Below are 18,919 nucleotides of genomic sequence, written 5' to 3' on the forward strand. Positions count from 1 at the left end.
GTTATAACATGGTCAAATTTGAATAAATATTTAAACTGAAAAACAGTTATAAGACAAATTAATACTCGAATTTAAGTAAATATGACATTTCCAATCAAAAATAAAATTGAATTTTATTACAACTTGGATAGTTGGATATGCAATTAGATCCGACCAAAGTCGAACCATAACCATTATTTAACATATAAAACAGAATATTGATCTGCTCTTTACCAACCATTTTGGCACGATACCACGTTTTTTTAGTTTTTTATTCCAATCATTTTCGTGTTTGTTTATTAATATATTCCGATGTACATACATCGAAGATTCACAATGCACATTCAAAACTACTCAAATAAGAGAAAATAATTTTTTTGAATAAAATTATTGATCACTACATTGTATTTGAATTTTTTCATTTTATGTCTAATTAAATCTATATGTTTACTCACAAACATGTGTTATAAATTGTAGGATGCGGCATGATATTATGTCACATGATACTTATACTCAAATCTACTGCATATTTGTATCAACACTTGCACTTTTCTATACCAAACTTAAATTATTTGAATAAAATAGGATGTGGCATGAGTCAACGCTCACCGGGTTCGTGTATTTCTCTAGTCATACCTGGTGTCAACCCTACCACTCTCTAATAACATTCATTTTGATAACCCTACCGTTATCTGATAACATTCATTTTGATAATTGTAATATTAAATTAATCGAAAAACATAAAATAACGTAATTTGAAACCGTAATTACTAGTATTCATATTCCACATGACCATAATTAGGGTGAGTATTATTTGGATGGCATATCAAATTTTATGTCTATAATCCGAGTTTGGGAGATAGTACGAAATATTGTACTAGAAATTTTAAAATATATTTATCTTATTATGAATACTAGGTTATGAATACGAGTATATTTTATTTATTTATGTATTTAATTCAGAAAATTATTACGATCATTACATCCAACTTAAGTCAATATATCCGTTTAATTGGTGTGAATCTCGGGATTATTATGATATTTTTCCAACACGCTTGCCAGAAACTTGCCAATAAAGAGTACTTGTCCGGAGCTTTGAATGAGTCGCGAATGGTGGAGACTGGACCAGTTCAATACATTCTTCTCACCTTCTTCCTTCCCATGCTCTGACGACTGCGGTCTCTGTTTCTAAAAAAGGCAAAAGGAATTCAACTATATATATACAACGATTCAATTGACTCAAGCAAGTACGCAATTTCTACACTTTTCAACGCGCTCCACGATATTTTTCAAATAAGGCGGCAGCAAAAACTGTTGCGAATCACCTCGGTTGCTCTCTCTGTTTCGTGATCTGCAGCTGAGATTCTCGATCGGCGGCGATGGGGAGCTATTTGAAGGATTTTTCCGACGTGAAGCCAAAGAATTCCTCCGAGGAGGCGCTGCAGCGATGGCGGAAAGCCTGCTGGCTGGTGAAGAATCGGAAGAGGAGGTTCCGCTTCACGGCTAATCTGTCCAAGCGTTTCGAAGCTCGCGAGATCCAGAAGTCCAATCAGGTTTGACCTATTTTTTTCAAAACTTTTCAATTAGGTTCTTCGCCTCGTTGACCTCTCTCTCTCTCTCTCTCATTTTTGCTTCGATTGATTCAGTTTAACTGTGCTTAATGAACTCTTGCCTGTGATTTAAAGTGGAATACTGAAATAGTGTCAATATATTCACACAAATTGATAGCTAAACGAATCATGAATTTCTGCTGTTACATAGATTTGGAATTTGAGATAGAATTGCTGAGTGAATTAGGTCGTAAATGGCGTCTAATTACCTGGTGACTGTGTTTCATCAAATAAAGGCTAATTTCTGCTGAGATTTCATCAAATAAGTTTATTTTGAGATTTCAAGACTTTGTGATCAGTTCAGTAAAGATGTATGAGTGTTTTCATGTTGTTGTATTGCAGGAGAAGCTTAGAGTCGCAGTATTAGTTTCCCAAGCCGCTCTTAGTTTTATTCAGGGTAAGACTTCTACAACGTGAATCACGTGTTTCGCTCCCTGTATTTTTTCTGTTGTTTATCCTGATTTTGTCTCAAATATGCCCCAGGTATAAGCTACAGTGTGCCTGAGGATGTCAAGGGGGCAGGTTTCAAAATAGATGCGGATGAACTAGGGTCGATTGTTGAAGGTCATAACGTAAGGAAGTTGAAAGTTCATGGTGGTGTTGAGGGTTTAGTAGATAAGCTATCAACTTCAGTTAGTGATGGGATTAATAATTCTGAGGAGGCGCTTAGTCGTAGAAGAGAAGTTTATGGAATTAATAAGTTTGTGGAGAGCCCGGCTAAGGGATTTTGGCTTTTTGTGTGGGAAGCCCTGCAAGACACTACCCTCATGATACTTGCTGTTTGTGCCGTGGTCTCTCTGATTGTTGGCATTGCAACGGAGGGATGGCCGAAGGGTGCTCATGATGGACTTGGCATCGTAGCCAGTATACTTCTTGTTGTATTCGTCACTGCTACAAGTGATTATAAACAATCGTTACAATTCAAGGATTTGGATAAGGAAAAGAAAAAAATTACAGTCCAGGTTACTAGAAATGGATATAGACAAAAGATTTCAATATTTGATTTACTCGCAGGAGACATAGTTCATCTTGCTATAGGGGATCAGGTCCCGGCTGATGGACTCTTTGTTTCAGGTTATTCGTTGTTAATCAATGAGTCTAGTTTAACTGGAGAGAGTGAACCAGTAAATGTATCAGCTGAGAACCCCTTTCTTCTGTCTGGGACTAAAGTGCAAGATGGTTCGTGCAAAATGCTTATTACTACCGTTGGGATGAGAACTCAATGGGGAAAATTGATGGCTACTCTTTCTGAAGGTGGTGATGATGAGACCCCTTTGCAAGTTAAACTGAATGGAGTCGCAACTATTATTGGAAAAATAGGTCTATTTTTCGCTGTAATCACCTTTGCTGTTCTTGTGCAAGGACTGTTTAGCAAGAAGATGATTCAAGGTACCGTATGGAGCTGGTCAATAGACGAGGCACTGGAAATGCTCGAATACTTTGCTATTGCAGTCACCATTGTTGTGGTTGCTGTCCCTGAGGGGTTGCCTCTAGCTGTTACCTTGAGCCTTGCATTTGCCATGAAGAAGATGATGAATGACAAGGCACTGGTCCGTCATTTAGCAGCTTGTGAAACTATGGGATCTGCCACAACTATATGCAGTGACAAGACAGGGACTCTAACTACTAATCACATGACAGTTGTAAAAGCGTGTTTTTGTGGGAAAATAAAAGAAATTAGTAGCTCTATGGAGAAATCTACCTTCTGCTCAGACATTTCAGATTCTGTTGTTACAATGATTCAGAAGTCTATATTCAACAATACTGGAGGAGATATTGTCCTAACTGAGAATGGCAAAATCGAAGTCCTTGGCACACCTACTGAGGCTGCACTTCTTGAATTTGGCGTCTTCCTTGGAGGAGATTTCAAAGCAGAGAGACAAGCATCGAAGCTTGTCAAAGTCGAGCCGTTTAACTCTGAAAAGAAGCGAATGGGTATAGTTCTGGAATTACCTGGAGAATGTTTTCAGGCACATTGCAAAGGCGCGTCCGAGATTATTCTGTCCGCCTGTGACAAGACCCTGAATTCTGCAGGCAAGGTTGTTCCTCTAGATGAAGAAACATATAATTTTCTGAATGAAACAATCGAACAATTTGCTAATGAAGCTCTGCGGACTCTGTGCCTCGCGTATAAGGACATTGAAGGTGAGTACAAGGCTGATAGTCCCGTTTCCTTTGAGGGTTACACTTTAATTGGAATTGTGGGTATCAAAGATCCAGTTCGTCCTGGAGTCAAGGAGTCTGTTGCAATCTGTAGGTCAGCTGGAATTATGGTGCGAATGGTAACAGGAGACAACATTAACACAGCTAAGGCAATAGCTAGAGAATGTGGAATATTGACTGATGATGGCCTTGCAATTGAAGGCCCAGAGTTCCGAACGAAGAGCGACGAGGAATTGCAGAAGATCATCCCTAAACTACAGGTACTTCTCTACCAAGAAGCACTTCTGCTTTCTTTGTTTTTTGATTCTTAAGTTTTATGCATAATATATCAACTTTACTGCATTCATGGAAGACCGTCACTTGTCTTAAGTGGCTGATACTTAAGCAGGACTTTGAATTTAAGTAGCTCTAAGCATCGGGTGGAGATTTCGGCATTTGTCCATCTTGTTAGTCATGGAAATATAACTCCCAAGCTGGCTAGATGGTCATATTTTAAGCATGATGGTTATTCTGATTCCGTACATATTTATCTTAGATAGGTTGCTTGATATGGATGATATAGCATTCATTAATGATACCTATTCTATGCTTCTATTCTGAAGGTTATGGGTCGTTCTTCACCAATGGATAAGCATACCCTTGTCAGGCATCTGCGGTCCACATTTCAGGAGGTTGTTGCAGTGACTGGAGATGGAACAAATGATGCTCCAGCACTTCACGAAGCAGATATTGGTCTTGCTATGGGAATTGCTGGAACTGAGGTAATAGTTTCATCCATGAGTAGGATTATGCCTTATGTGCTAGAGGTCATGAGGTCATTATATGTTTCCATTTATTTGAAGACTGCTTCATGATATTGGTCTGATCTGAAAGTGATTGAAATTCTAGTTTTGTACTTCTAAAGCTTCAAACGTAAACAACCACTTGATAAGCTGCTTCTGGCATTCTACATGCAGTAGAACATGGGTGTAAATTCTGTATTATCATGCTGATAAGGATTTAGATGCACCGAATTCCCAGTAAAGTGTTTGGATATTCTTGCATCTTCAATTGTGATTTGTGGTGTTTCAGCATACTCCTGAACTCCTGAGTTAAGACACTTACTATGAGGAACACAAAGTTCTTGTGTATAACTAATCTGCGAATTGTGGAAGTGCCTGTTATGAAACTCATTACATTCTTGTTTTTGATTAATCCAGCTTTGGTTGGCTGAATTTTTTTCTCTGATTAAATGATACTTGAAGTGTGAACAGTGATTTACTTGCTGCTCGTTTACATTTTCCAGGTGGCTAAGGAGAGTGCCGATGTTATAATTTTAGATGATAACTTCTCCACCATTGTTACTGTTGCCAAATGGGGCCGCTCTGTTTATGTCAATATTCAAAAGTTCGTCCAATTTCAACTCACAGTTAATGTGGTAGCACTGATCGTCAACTTTTCCTCAGCTTGCTTGACAGGTGAATCACTTCATCAGCTTTCTTTCATATGGATTGATTTGTACATTTTTCAGTGTAGAAGTTATTACTATCACATGATAAAGAAAATCTGATCTCAAGTTATGATTCGCTTTCAGGCCAAACACCTCTCACCGCTGTCCAGCTTTTGTGGGTGAACATGATTATGGACACACTCGGAGCACTTGCACTCGCCACTGAGCCTCCCACCAACGACTTGATGAAGAGAACTCCAGTCGGAAGGAAAGGGAATTTCATCAGCAATGTCATGTGGCGGAACATCTTCGGGCAGTCTATCTACCAATTTGTCGTCATTTGGTACCTCCAAACTGCTGGAAAGGCTGTGTTCCGCCTCCATGGAGACGAATCAGAGCTGATTCTTAACACAATAATATTTAACTCATTCGTCTTCTGTCAGGTAATCTTTGTTTAACTTCTCTGCATCGACCAAATACCTCGTACCACATTATCTCAGAGTTGTGCTTGTCTATTATGCAGGCTTTCAATGAGATAAACTCCAGGGACATGGAGAAGATAAACGTCTTCAAAGGCATACTCGACAACTATGTCTTTGTTGGAGTGCTGAGCTGCACGGTCTTCTTCCAAGCCATTATTGTCGAGTTTCTAGGCACGTTTGCGAACACACATCCTCTCACATGGCAGCAATGGCTAGCGAGCATATTGATCGGGCTTCTGGGCATGCCAATTGCTGCTGCCATCAAAATGATCCCGGTCGGGTCAAGGTAAAAACCAGCCTTAGATGTGAGACCTCATTGAACAAACATTTGATATTATTTTTTGGGACAAAGCATTTTGCTGCGGAAGTGTGATGTCCATTTCTCACCTTGATTGTCCGCTTAATTATTATTGTTATCATCATTTTAGAACCAGTTTAGCATACAGAAAGATGACAATTTTTGTACGCATCATTTACTGTGTTTTCATATGTTTAAATTATAAGAATATTTTGCTAGTGATGAGCTTTGTTCATTATTCCCCCCCCCCCCCCCTTGTTATGACCCTATTTCAACATAATTAACTCTAAAATATTTTCAAAACTGAACAAAATATTTTCAAAATTGAACACATGTGCACAAATGGAAGTTTTAATTCGTAAAATAAGAGAGAAGGAAAAATATAGTTGAATAGTGTTAGTGAAGTAAAGTACTCTTCTCTCTATTCAAGATGTCCACCTTTTTTTCAGTTTGTCTATGTTTGGAAATAAATTTCTCTCTCATAGTTCCTTATTAAAATATTCATCTAGGAGTATTTTTTTCTATCTATTTAATTCACCAAACTCTTAAGATCGCGTGACACTCAAGAATGTGAACATTTTGAATGGGACAGGGAGAATACTACATATTTGTAGTGTTTAGGACTTTTTTTTAATGGGTAAATGAATTTAAATTTAAAGGCTGAACCAGAGATTTGTGCCTTCAGGCATTAATTAATCTCTCTACCGTTTGGCCAAATCTTTAAAATCTTTAGATAGTGGACAGTGGGGCAATAATAGAATAATTTGCAATGAGATGATTTATAGAGTCATGAGTTTAGAAAAGTTTTCATAAATGTATGTCTGACTAATTTTATAGGAAGGACCAAAATGACATAAATTGACTTTTTAATAGAATAAAGAGAGTATAACTTTATGACCCAATTTATTTCCGCACTATCAATTACTCCTTCCGTCCCACTAAATGTGGAATATTTGATTTTCAACACGAAATTTTATGTAGTGTTGTTTGATGATTTAAGCATACATAGAAAAAAGTAGAGATCATGTTATTTCCATTTTAGGAAATGTGTAATTTTTAGTGGGATAAAAAAAGTTTCATTTTTAATGGAATGGGAAGGAAGTAGTATATTTTAAACTATTGAAAATGTTTTGATAGATTTATATTAATTCAACCCAATACATTTTATAACCACACTATTAAGATTCCAAATTATTTCTACACTATTAGACAATCGAAATTATCCTTTTTAAACATACCTTATTAATTTCAGACTACAGAAAGTTGACAGGACAAGCTGAATTAACCAATGTATTCAACATTAAAAAAGAAAAAAAAAACTCCCAAGGCAAAAATAACGCTGTTTTTTAATTTATAAATATTTAGTGACAAATTCACTATAGAAACAATATATCACAGGATTTGTTTGCCGAAATTGTTTTCTTCACTCAACTTAGTTAAAAAGGTTAGTTTACGGATAGAGTTTGTCTCCAATGTCATTTTTGTCATGTCATTTTTTTAATTGTTTAATATATTGTGGCAATCCAACATTGTCACCTCAATTTTTTGGAGTCCGAAAATAAATGTGAAGTATAATTAATTGTACAAAATTAATAATTTTAGGTTTCAAATTAAATGCATTTCCAATAATTTATTATACTATATAATTTATATTGCAAAAATAGTTTGAGGTGTGAAGTAATAACTATCTTAATCGTATAACATGATTAAAATATTTATTTTCACCCCTCCTTCTATATAGAGTAGTATATGATACGCAGTACTATATATATACGTGTTTTTTGGTAAAATTAAAGTAGTCGCTTATATTGACAAGTTAATCCATCTCTAAAATGGAATGAACCAATTGACATGGGATAAAAGAGGCTTAAAATAATATGATCATTTTCTAGTTTCTACCAAATTACATTACCCTCATGAACTCTTTTATCTCATACTAATACGAAACAAGTTTAAAATAAAATAATTTCTCAAACTAGATAATGACAAAAGAATCTTTATAAAGATTGTTAAAGTATGCTTCTATATAGATAAGCTCGAAACTCAAAAGGCCCTCTACTGATTATGTAGGAGATACTGAAATTTATTAACACCAATATAATGACATCAAACCTTTTGTTTTGTATAGAATTCACTCGATCGAGATTATTGCATCATAAATAAAAAAATATACATACACATAATTCCTGAAAAATTAAATCGATAAAATAAAATTATAGTATCCATTTAATTTACACAGAATTTTCCAGAAAGGGAGTGCAGAAGTCAACTAAAAACTACTCCATTTAAATTTTCATCAGAATTTTTTTTATCGTATAAGACAATTTGCGAAATGATTTAATTTTGCTACTTTTGAAAGTTTCCCTAAAAAAATTAATGATATCATAAATACATATCAAAATACATAAACATAATTCCTCCATTTCCTTTTTACAGAATTGTCCAAAAAAAAGGTGCTGATATTCTTGAGCAATGCTGGAAATTATCAGCCCTTAGATTGGCACGCCCATCATCCTTCAACGGCTGAGATTGCATGCATCTTGCTACAAGTATCACCTCCATCTCTTCCACCATTGTACAATCAAGAGCTCTCAAACTACGCAGAATTTCATTTCTTCTGCACCAACCACATCTCTTTCATGGAGAATTCCATCTTTCAAATCCTTGAAAGCAGCTCCAACATTTGGCCTCAATCCACCTCCATTGATGACTTGATAATCCCTCAAAATTTCAACAGTGATATTTCTCCCAACCAAGATGTGGAAATGGTCACAACTCCTGATCCAGAGCCAAATCCAGTCAACAAAGTCAGACAGAGGAGGAAGAGGAAACAAAAGGAGAAAGAGAAAGAAACATGGTACAAAGGCCCTTGGACCAAAACTGAAGACAGGTACTAATGTAGTAAGAAATCTTAATAATTTGTCCAAATTCTTTCATTTCTTAAAAATTATTGATTATTCTAATTGGAAATGGGAATGCATGCAGAAAACTGGATAGCTTGGTGAAGCAATATGGAAACAAAAAATGGGCATCAGTTGCTAAACACATGCCTCGAAGAATTGGGAAACAATGTCGAGAACGATGGCATAATAATCTTCGTCCCAATATCTCGGTTTCTATTTTATTCACCTTTCTTTATATTTCTCTTTTTTTTTAGTATTTTTTAACTAATATGTTAGTACTAGTTGTTTATATGAGGTTTGGTGACATGAAATAACCATAAGTACTTAAGTAATGATTAGGATATGTTTTGTCACGAGTAATACTCATAAGATAACAATAAAGCATAAAAATTTGTTAGAGTGGCACTGAGTTTTAGGTTCCACGGAAAGAACTTAGTTGGATTTTGGAATATACTAATCCCAACCACTTTACCAATTATTAGACTTAGCTACGATCTCATTCATCGAATATTTTACAGCGTTGTCGCATTTATTACATAAAAAAACCCTTTATTTTCATTTAGTATCTAATAAATTTTCATGTATACATTTCAGAAAAGTATAGTGTGGAGTGATGAAGAGGAGCTGAAGATAATTGAAGGCCACAAAGCATTCGGAAACAGATGGTCTCAAATAGCAAAATTCCTTCCTGGAAGAAGTGAAAATGATGTGAAAAATCATTGGAACAAAACCAAAAGAAGGCAGACTTCTTCTAGAAAAATCCAAAGGTCTAAGAAGCTAAGAGGCTTCTATCAATCCACCGTTTTAGAAGAATACATACGGAATGGGATCTTCAACTCCGCCGATGCTCCTCCGCCGCCGCAAATCGGTGACGATCAAGAAGAAAATGACCTAATTAATGCGGAGGATGACGATATTCCCCTTTCTGTTGATGATTATGACATTGACGGCGTGCCTTTCTTCTCATTCGAGATCGCCGCCGCTTTTGAAATAAACAACTGTGTTGATGCCGTCGCCGGTGAAGCTTCTCCGGTGATCAGCGGTGATGATTATGCCATCGTCGAGGAAGATGACTGTTCCGCCGGCGTTGCGGCGTCGTATTTGGCGATTGATGAGGCGGTGGATGAGGAGATGAACTTCTTGAGAAGTCTGTTTAGTGATGATATGTAAAATGCAATCTTCTTCTAATTAGCTCTTTTCCAAATAAGTTAGAATGGAAATAAGTGGAATATTAAGAATTCCATGTCACCCTTCAATATAAAAATGAGTCACTATTTCATCATTAAGTATTGTGGAATACTACAATCTTACTAGCTAGTAGTATTAATTAAGAGATTTAATCAATTTCTGATTCATCTCTCATTCACATATCAAGTATACTTCATTGAATATGGAGTAATTAACTCTTCTTTTCTTCACCTCTCTAAAATTATCTCATTTTTTTCTACATCTACGAGATATTTTGTGCTAGTATATGAGTATTATTTTACACAAAATATTTCAATTGTAGTTGTTGTTAAGGTGTTTTTTTTTTGCTTTATAGTTGAATGGAGTGATATTTTAATGAAACGAATGTATGTGACGATCGAGCTATAGAAACTATAAACTAATATTGGATATTTCGGAACTCCTCCACATATATAAATTCCCACGCATTATTATTCTTAAATTTTAAATAAGGGAAGGACAGAGAAATTTAATTATTAATATTACATAATGATAATATTATTCATAATTAAATTTAATACTTCATAGGAGCATGCTCACTTTTTATGCACACGAACTTAATCCGAGTAAAAGTTAGATAATGGTATTTAATAAAAATTTCTATTTCTATTATGAGGTATGTGGATAACTGTATGGTCCCACAAACAAAATGTGGGCCATCTAAGTAGAAAATATGACATAAAATTTTTAAGAAATAATTTTTAAAAATGAATAAGCAATTAAGCATGCACACTCTCGTGTGCCAAGGGGAAAGAGTATATATATAATATATTGACAACTCCCTTTTTTGTACAACCATATAAAAAAAATAGAGTATATTTTTATGAAACTAAAATTTCATAATTTTACACCTTCAACAAAAAAAATCAAATTTATTCAAAATTTCATATTTTACACCTCCAGCTTTTCGTTTCTATGTATGCAAATACCTTTTATTGTAGATAAAAAAGAATCACAATTTGTTAGAAATGACACTGAAATTTGTGTCTTATAGAATTAATTGTTTGGAGTTTTGTACCTTACACCCACCTCATCCCAAGTCGCCCATCATCATTTTCTTGATATTCGATACATAAACCAAAAGTATGCTTCTTGGAGCGTTTTTTCATGATTATACTGAGAAAGAAAAATGAGAAATAGAATCATGGAAGAAAACAAAAAGTGAAAGAAAAATGATTCCATAGTCACATTCAAAGCATGAAGATTTTACATCCAAAAGTAAAGAGGCCTATCTAGCTATCTCTATCCACTAGTAAATTAAAATCTTGAGAAGGTGAGCAATTCTTAGCTAACTTGTTAATTTGGTAATTCCGGTTTAGTTTCAAGTTTAATATAGTACTCTCGATTTTTGTATAAAATGTATCATTAATTCATTTTTTTTGGAAAAAAATTGCATAGTTAGTTTGACTGTCGTAGTTTGAGGAACATTTTTTTTTAAATTTATATCCTTTAATTATTAAAAATGTATGATTGTAAAAAAAGTTGTGACGATCGAACCTGAGCCACGCCAATTTTTCGGAGCCGAAAAATGAATGGGGAACACAATTGGTCATCTAGATAATGGCGGCGCCGCCTTATATCAACGATGTTGGAAGAACTAGAATCGATATAGATACGAGAGAGCGCCTATTTTAACATCTTAACGGTCTCGTAAATATTACATGCGTCAATTATTTTGTAGTTGTCACATAAAGGAAAAATTACCGTACAACATCTAAACGTTGTATGCGTTAGCTAATTTGTCATTGTGGTATACAAAATTATCTGTCGTACATTTACCCGTTATATCATTGATGAATAGTTGTAGTAATAAGATTGAGTGACGCTATATTAGGCGAATGAAGAGATGGCAATCAAATTTGCTTTAATTTCAAATTAGAAATATATTAGGACTACAAAATTCAGACTAAATTAAAATTAAGACCCTAAAATGAACATAGTTGAAAAGGTAAATCCCATTGAAAATAGTATTGAAATCATTTCAGAACCATAATGGGCCAAAAAAACAGATGGGCCACTTTTGGTCTAAGAATCATAAAATCCAAAAACACTCCTCATAATTTCATTGGTTTGGGTTGGGTCAAAATAAAATAAAATAAAAATAAAAAAAACATTGACTGAATATGAATATATAAGTGGTGCATGAAATATAGTAATAGTATTTTTTTTACCTAATATATTCTATAAGTTCTTACTACATTAGATTCTGGTGTTGACATCGAATATATATGATTTAATTTTATGGTGTAATGTTTAATAAATATTTTATTAAAAAGTTGATTGAGATTGGGTTGGGTGAGGGTCACTGACGAGGAGAGGATAATGTTAGACAAGAATTTTAGTCAAGTAAAGGTACGTGACAAGATCACAGTTTATGCCGATAATAAATTGACTATAAAACTACTGTTTATTTTCTTTTATTGTATTTGTCCTCAGGTCGCAACTGCAATTGTGTCGGCAAGAAAAAATCTTCCAGTTTGAGTTCACATATCAAACTACAGCTAATAAATATTGGCATCTAAATTTACAAAATTTCAAATATTTCATAGTAAAGAGTGGCAACAAATTTAAACTAGTAGTGTAACGTAAAGAGTGATGATAAATTTCCGTCAATATTAGATATGTTCAATAGTTTGAGCCGAGTGTTGTAATATTGATAGAACATTATAAGATCTCACGATTGTTTATGATCATAGCTTTATGATTATAGCCTATATAGGTAGGGATGTTAGTATAGCTCGCAACATGTGGACCAACTCGAATAATCTACTAAAATAATAGGAACTTAGGGTTGGAAATTTTCAAAATAAAATAACAACTCGATTTGTCCACAACCCGAGTGAGCCATACCTGAAATCTAATGGGCTGGCCCAGTTGGTTGGATGTAGGTACAATTATTGTCTATTATTTCTTCATGTTCGACACATAATTGATATTTCATTAATTATTTTTATGATGTAAATAGCTATAAAAAAAGCCTTCAATTTTATAGTATAATGTATATATATGTTTGATTTTTTATTAATATAGTAATAGATAAATAAATTAAAAAGTTTATATAATTAAATAGTATAACAAAAATTCTAATTCTAAAATATGCTTTAAAATTTCTTAAAATTTGTTTTAACTTTTATTTTATTTTATAAAAATTTTAAATTAATTTACATCCTATAAATATGACTATTTCTTATCATTATGTATTAGATTGACCTAATGTTAATTTTATAGCTTGTTTAATTCACTGTACTAGCTCGAAACACGAACATTCAAGATTAAGGTTGAATATTTATAACTTAATTAGCCCCCACCCATTTAACTCGAACCCGAGGAAGATTGACCCGAAACTAGCTGGACTGACCTGATTAATATCCCTGGGTTATGTTTATTTTAGTCTATGAAAATTGCACATTACTATTAGTTAATATTTATGTCTATTTTATAATGTGTATTATTTTGATGGTGTACTTTTTTGCAAAGGGGAATGTAATTTTATGTACTGTACTGATGCATGTATCCTGATGTAGAAATTGAGGTATGCCAGTTAATTTAATTTATATTTGACCAATCACTATATCAATCATGATTTTTAAAGTATTTTACTTTACCACAATAAAAGGTCAATAATATTAATAATACTATACTTTAGTAAAAGTCATACTACAACAGTACAACTTATTTGATATACTAATGTTTTGGAATCCTAAGCTCCTATAATAAAAATAATTCAATTCCAATCCCAATATTTTAATTTTTTCTCCTTAAACAGAAACATTACTTTTTCAATTTGACATTTTCCCTATAAAATTTTATTCGACGCTCACCCAAATCTATCAATTTTGTCATAAATACTCATTTTGTATGTAGTCGGCCAATTTTTTAATAGCTCTACTAATATTATAAAGAAAATTTCTATATAAAATATAATTGCCGCCATTAATACACAAAATTAAATTATAATGATAGGGTGGATCAATTGGTTAAGCAGCACGAAAATAATAATAACACATATTGCTTATTTAGAAAACCGTGCTGCTTTCTTTGAGAAAATATGACCTTGTTGCTTTCTTTGAGAAAATATGATTTTTTGAGGAATTAATATGTTTGATTTATGACAAGTAAAAGTGTAAAACTATCATTTTATAATAAAAATAGTTTTTTGTACGAAAATAAAATTTGACTAAATTAATTAATTAATTTATTATTTTTAGTGGAAGGGTGAAATTATGATGGTTTAATTTATTAATAAATAGTTGTAATATCCGAAAATGTTTTTTTTTTTTTAAGGAATGAAATTTTTGTGTATATCTTGTTTAAGATATGGTGTGGTATGTTTTATTTGTTTTATATTATTTATGGGTGTGAATATTTAGTTTTATGGTCATTTGAAAAGCAAATTAATATCTTAATTAATAAATTAAACCCCCCCCCTCTCTCTCGGTTTTTCTCTCCCTCTCCCTCTCTCTTTTTCGAAAACCCTCCCTCTCTCCCCACTAATTTCTCAACCTCCCCCACTCCCTCTTAACCGATTCATTCCCCTTTTTCCAATCTTTTTCTCTCTTCGCTCTCTCTCAATCTCTCATCTCTCTCTTTCGCGAAGTTGCTCTCTCACCGGTAAGTTCTCTCGCCCTCCTCCCTCTCGGTTTACCTTTCCCCTTTCACTCCCTCTCATCATCGTCTTGGATTCCTCAAGGTGATACCCCCTTCGTCGTGAATCAGAGTCGTAAGAGGAAGTAAAGCTTTTTCACTACGTTGAACTATCCGGGAAAGGTAACACAAGGCCTCAACTCTCGTTTAATTCGAATTCATGCATGTAGGACGTTTTGGAGGGGTTAGATGCTGAATAAGTTGTGGGATTATGTGTTTGTGTGAAGCATGTTTTTGATGGTAACTGACAGTGGGTTCCGACCCCTGTTTGACTGAGCAAACGATCTTCTTTTGGTACGAAATTTTAACTGTATGAACTTGGATGTGTCTTCGGTGTGGCGTGTAAATTTCAGCTTCATTGGATGTCGTATGATTTTATTATGATTTTTGCAAGTAGACTGCGCAGATTCACGAATTGTATGTTTTTGGGAGATGTTTTCATGTGCTTTGGGTGTGTTTCTGAGTGTTGTGTTTTGTGAAGTATGTGGGTGTGTTTGGCCAAGAGATGGCTCGGGAAAATCAGTGTTTGGTTCGAGAGTTTTCGTGTGTGTTGGCCGAGGGTTTTAGGGTTCAGCCTAGGGCAGTTTTGTGGAGAGTCTGGAAGGGATGATCCCAGGTGTTTGGGTGTGTTTTGGGATGTAGAATGCGTGGTGTGTTTGTCGTATAGGGTTTGAGAATCGGGGGTCAGAGGAAAAGGGGTGTAAACTAGGTGCCGAGCAGGCGGCCGAGATGGTCGGCCGAGGTGCCGAGCCGGACGGCCGAGATGGTCGGCCGAGGTGCCGAACAGGCGGCCGAGACGGTCGGCCGAGGTGCCGAGCAGACGGCCGAGATGGTCGGCCGAGGTGCCGAGCAGACGGCCGAGATGGTCGGCCGAGGTGCCGAACAGGCGGCCGAGACGGTCGGCCGAGGTGCCGAACAGGCGGCCGAGACGGTCGGCCGAGGTGCCGAGCAGACGGCCGAGATGGTCGGCCGAGGTGCCGAACAGGCGGCCGAGATGGTCGGCCGAGGTGCCGAGCCGGACGGCCGAGACGGTCGGCCGAGGTGCCGAGCAGGCGGCCGAGATGGTCGGCCGAGGTGCCGAGACACAGGCGGCCGAGACAGCCGGCCGAGGTACCGAGCCAGGCCGAGACGCCGAGCCTTTTTCCCGAACCTGTTCCGAGCCAGGTGAGCCGTTTGTGCAGTGTGGGTGTTCCGGGAGTTTGAGTGTTGTGTTTGTGTCGTGTGCGCGTCTTGGGTACGTGGTATGCGTGTCGGGTGCGTGCGTGGTGTGTTTCGGACGTGTTTTTTTTGTGTGTTTGTTATAACATGTTGTTAAGTGTGTATACGTGTAACGTGCTAGATGTTGAAGTCATCCAAGTAGGAATCATGCATTGTCGTTAAACATCGTCTACCCTGACTCTAATCATGATTTATTTATCTTTCAAAAGGGTGACTGTTACGAGGAAAGTGTGGTTGAAGGGAACTGTTTTAAAAGCTAAGCAATCGAGGTGGGCTTTTCTACCCTACTATTTTGTGGGTTATCTTTAATACGGACTATGTTCCGGAAATGTTTACGGAGGTGAATTGTTTGTCTTGCCAACTGTTTTGCTTTGAAACCTATCTGAAGTGGTTTACCACATATGTTTAATCGAATTCGGGTCTGTTGGGCTGCGAACCCTCAGGCTAGTGTACACGAGATCGGGAGCCATCTGAGAGCAAGTTGGCCGGTCTAGTGACCTGGGGTGTGGCCACGCCCCTTGTCACCGTTGGATCAGATAGTGTATGATGGTGGGAATAAGGGTGGCAATATCGGAAAATGACTGCGCAGTCGAATTTATGAAATATATTTTGTGTACTTGGGTTATTTTCTTACACTTAAAACCCCAAGGTTACACTGATGTGGCATGACAAACTATGATTTTGGCGTGTGTCCACTGAGTGCAATAAGTACTCAGCCCTGCATGTTGTTTTCTTAATGTGCAGGTTGAGCGGCGATGGGGATGACGGATGTTGAGCAGTGAAAGCCAAATGAGTGTTTTACTTGGTCTTTTGGATGGTGTCGTGTCGTCATACCCGGCATCATCTGTCTTTTGGTCTTTTCCGCTGCTTTGTAATCCGATACTTTGTTTTTATTTAACTCTGTTTACATTAACTTTAGTAATGTCTTCTTAGTACAATGTTTGAAGTGAACTTCTTTTTAATAAATGTTTTTGGGTCAAATATTCCTGTTCTCCCCTTTCTTCCCCGCTTCTTTATTCCTCCCCTTGTCGCGGTCCACCGTACTTCCTATCCTTAGGAAATGCGGGCGTGACAATAGTAAAATTAAGATTTATATTGTAGAGGTGGCGTATGTATTTATAATTCAAAAGCTTGGCATAATATATCATGAACCATATTTTATGGAGTACATAAATCTTTTGAGTCACATACAATATAAGAAAAATCACTGCATGTGTTAACATAATATGATCCATAAAACACAATAATAGTTTGGCGGCATAGAATAAATATATATACGGTTAATGAAATTTATTCGGTGTATTTTTTATTCAGTGTAATTTAAGACTAAAATTAACTGTGAAATTAATGATTTAATTAGGCGTATTTTTAAACTCGAGACGGTGTGTTTTAGGCCGCCAAGTCCATGATTAGTTCAAGAGGCCGCCTTAAACTTATCTAATTCATACTATTTCAATAGCATCAATTAAACTATATAAATATAACTTGTTTTTTAATTGCCTCATAAATATTACTTCTGTAACTATACTTCAAAAAACAATAATTGTACATATTAGCTTAGGGCTGGGGAAAAATACCAAAATGCCGAAATACCGGCCTTATCGTGCTGAAAAAATACCGAAAATACCGAATTTTCGGTACGGTATGTTACCTTACTGAAATATTTGGGTAAGGTAAAGGTATGAATTTTTATATACCGCGGAATACCGAAATTCGGTATATACCGTAATTTAAGGTATATAATGTAAAATATGAATATAATAATATATAAAGTATTTTATATATTTTTAAATTATAAAATTTATTGTGAAATATAATATAATATGAATAAAATATACTAGTATTTAATACCCTGTATATTATTTAAATTACTATAAAATATAAATAGTATTCTAAAACCTCAAATATTCAATTTTCATTGATATTGAAAGTAAGGTATACCGCAAAAGTATGGTATACCGAACTTTGGTACGGCATACCAAAAATGAGGTACGATATCGGTATGAAAATTCCCCATACCGAAAATAAGGTATACTGAAGTTCGGTATACTGAAAATTTTAGTAATATAAAGGTATGATTTTTTCGCATGCCGAATTTACGGTAAGGTATACGATATGGTGGTTTCGGTAAGGTATACCGTATCTACCCACCCCCATATTAGCCGGAACTGATCCAACGTTATTAATTGACAAGAACGTCCCGCAAGATACAACCAAGTTATAAATCACCTCACCTAAGAGTAAAAATTCCATGGTCGTTCCACACCATAATGACATGATGATTTGGTGTGCCTCACCAATAACTTTTTGACAATTGGAAATGAAAATGGTCCACATTCCACATCACTTGGACATAAATTTGGCAACCTTATATCTAAATTGGAGACATCCATTTAATCATTTTATGGAAAGTGTAATAAATGAAATATAGAAATTATATCATATAAACTATAAATTGACGTTAATATACTAGTACAATTTATATATACATATTGATATCATAAGTAATGATGTGGCAACTGATATTATAGTAGTACTATAATTGATTCACAATTTCCGTGTAATGATTGTATATAGCCTTAAGAACAAATTAAGTTGAATAATTACTATCATAAAGTTGGTAGTAAAAGATAACATTATTTAAAATATAAATTATAAAATTATATACTAATTATGGGCGGAAGACTGTAGCTCCAGCTCTTAGTTGACAAGATAAGTCAATAGAGGGGTTAAAGAATCAAGTAATTAATTATTCCTAAACTTCAAGTGCCATCACCATCACTAATTAATTAACTCTTATGTATAAGACATATAGTTACTCGAATTATAATACAATCAGCATGGATCATCCATGTAACTTACTTATGTTTAAGCGTACTAGAATAGTATAATTTTTTTATGAGAAAATGTTCGAGCTTACAGCTGCGGACGGCAAGCTATTGTTGAACAACCAAAACGAAAAATAA

The 18,919-nt window shown here is 35.2% G+C and overlaps 2 protein-coding genes across 2 annotated transcripts; both read left to right on the forward strand.

Moving 5' to 3' along the window:
• The first annotated feature begins 1,022 nt into the window (after positions 1-1,022).
• LOC121792810 (calcium-transporting ATPase 1-like) lies at positions 1,023-6,179 on the forward strand. Its single transcript, XM_042190911.1, has 7 exons — positions 1,023-1,532; positions 1,932-1,986; positions 2,073-4,012; positions 4,355-4,513; positions 5,038-5,209; positions 5,326-5,624; positions 5,705-6,179. The coding sequence occupies exons 1-7, from the start codon at positions 1,359-1,361 to the stop codon at positions 5,951-5,953; spliced, it is 3,048 nt and encodes a 1,015-aa protein (XP_042046845.1). The 5' UTR covers positions 1,023-1,358; the 3' UTR covers positions 5,954-6,179.
• A 2,421-nt stretch (positions 6,180-8,600) lies between these two features.
• LOC121779837 (transcription factor MYB98-like) lies at positions 8,601-10,034 on the forward strand. The gene is made up of 3 exons (XM_042177289.1): positions 8,601-8,851; positions 8,947-9,073; positions 9,459-10,034. Exons 1-3 carry the CDS (start codon positions 8,601-8,603, stop codon positions 10,032-10,034), a joined length of 954 nt encoding a protein of 317 aa, XP_042033223.1.
• Positions 10,035-18,919: the final 8,885 nt, after the last annotated feature.

The sequence above is a fragment of the Salvia splendens genome, chromosome 2 (genome assembly GCF_004379255.2).
Source record: "Salvia splendens isolate huo1 chromosome 2, SspV2, whole genome shotgun sequence".
Taxonomy (NCBI): Eukaryota; Viridiplantae; Streptophyta; class Magnoliopsida; order Lamiales; family Lamiaceae; genus Salvia; species Salvia splendens.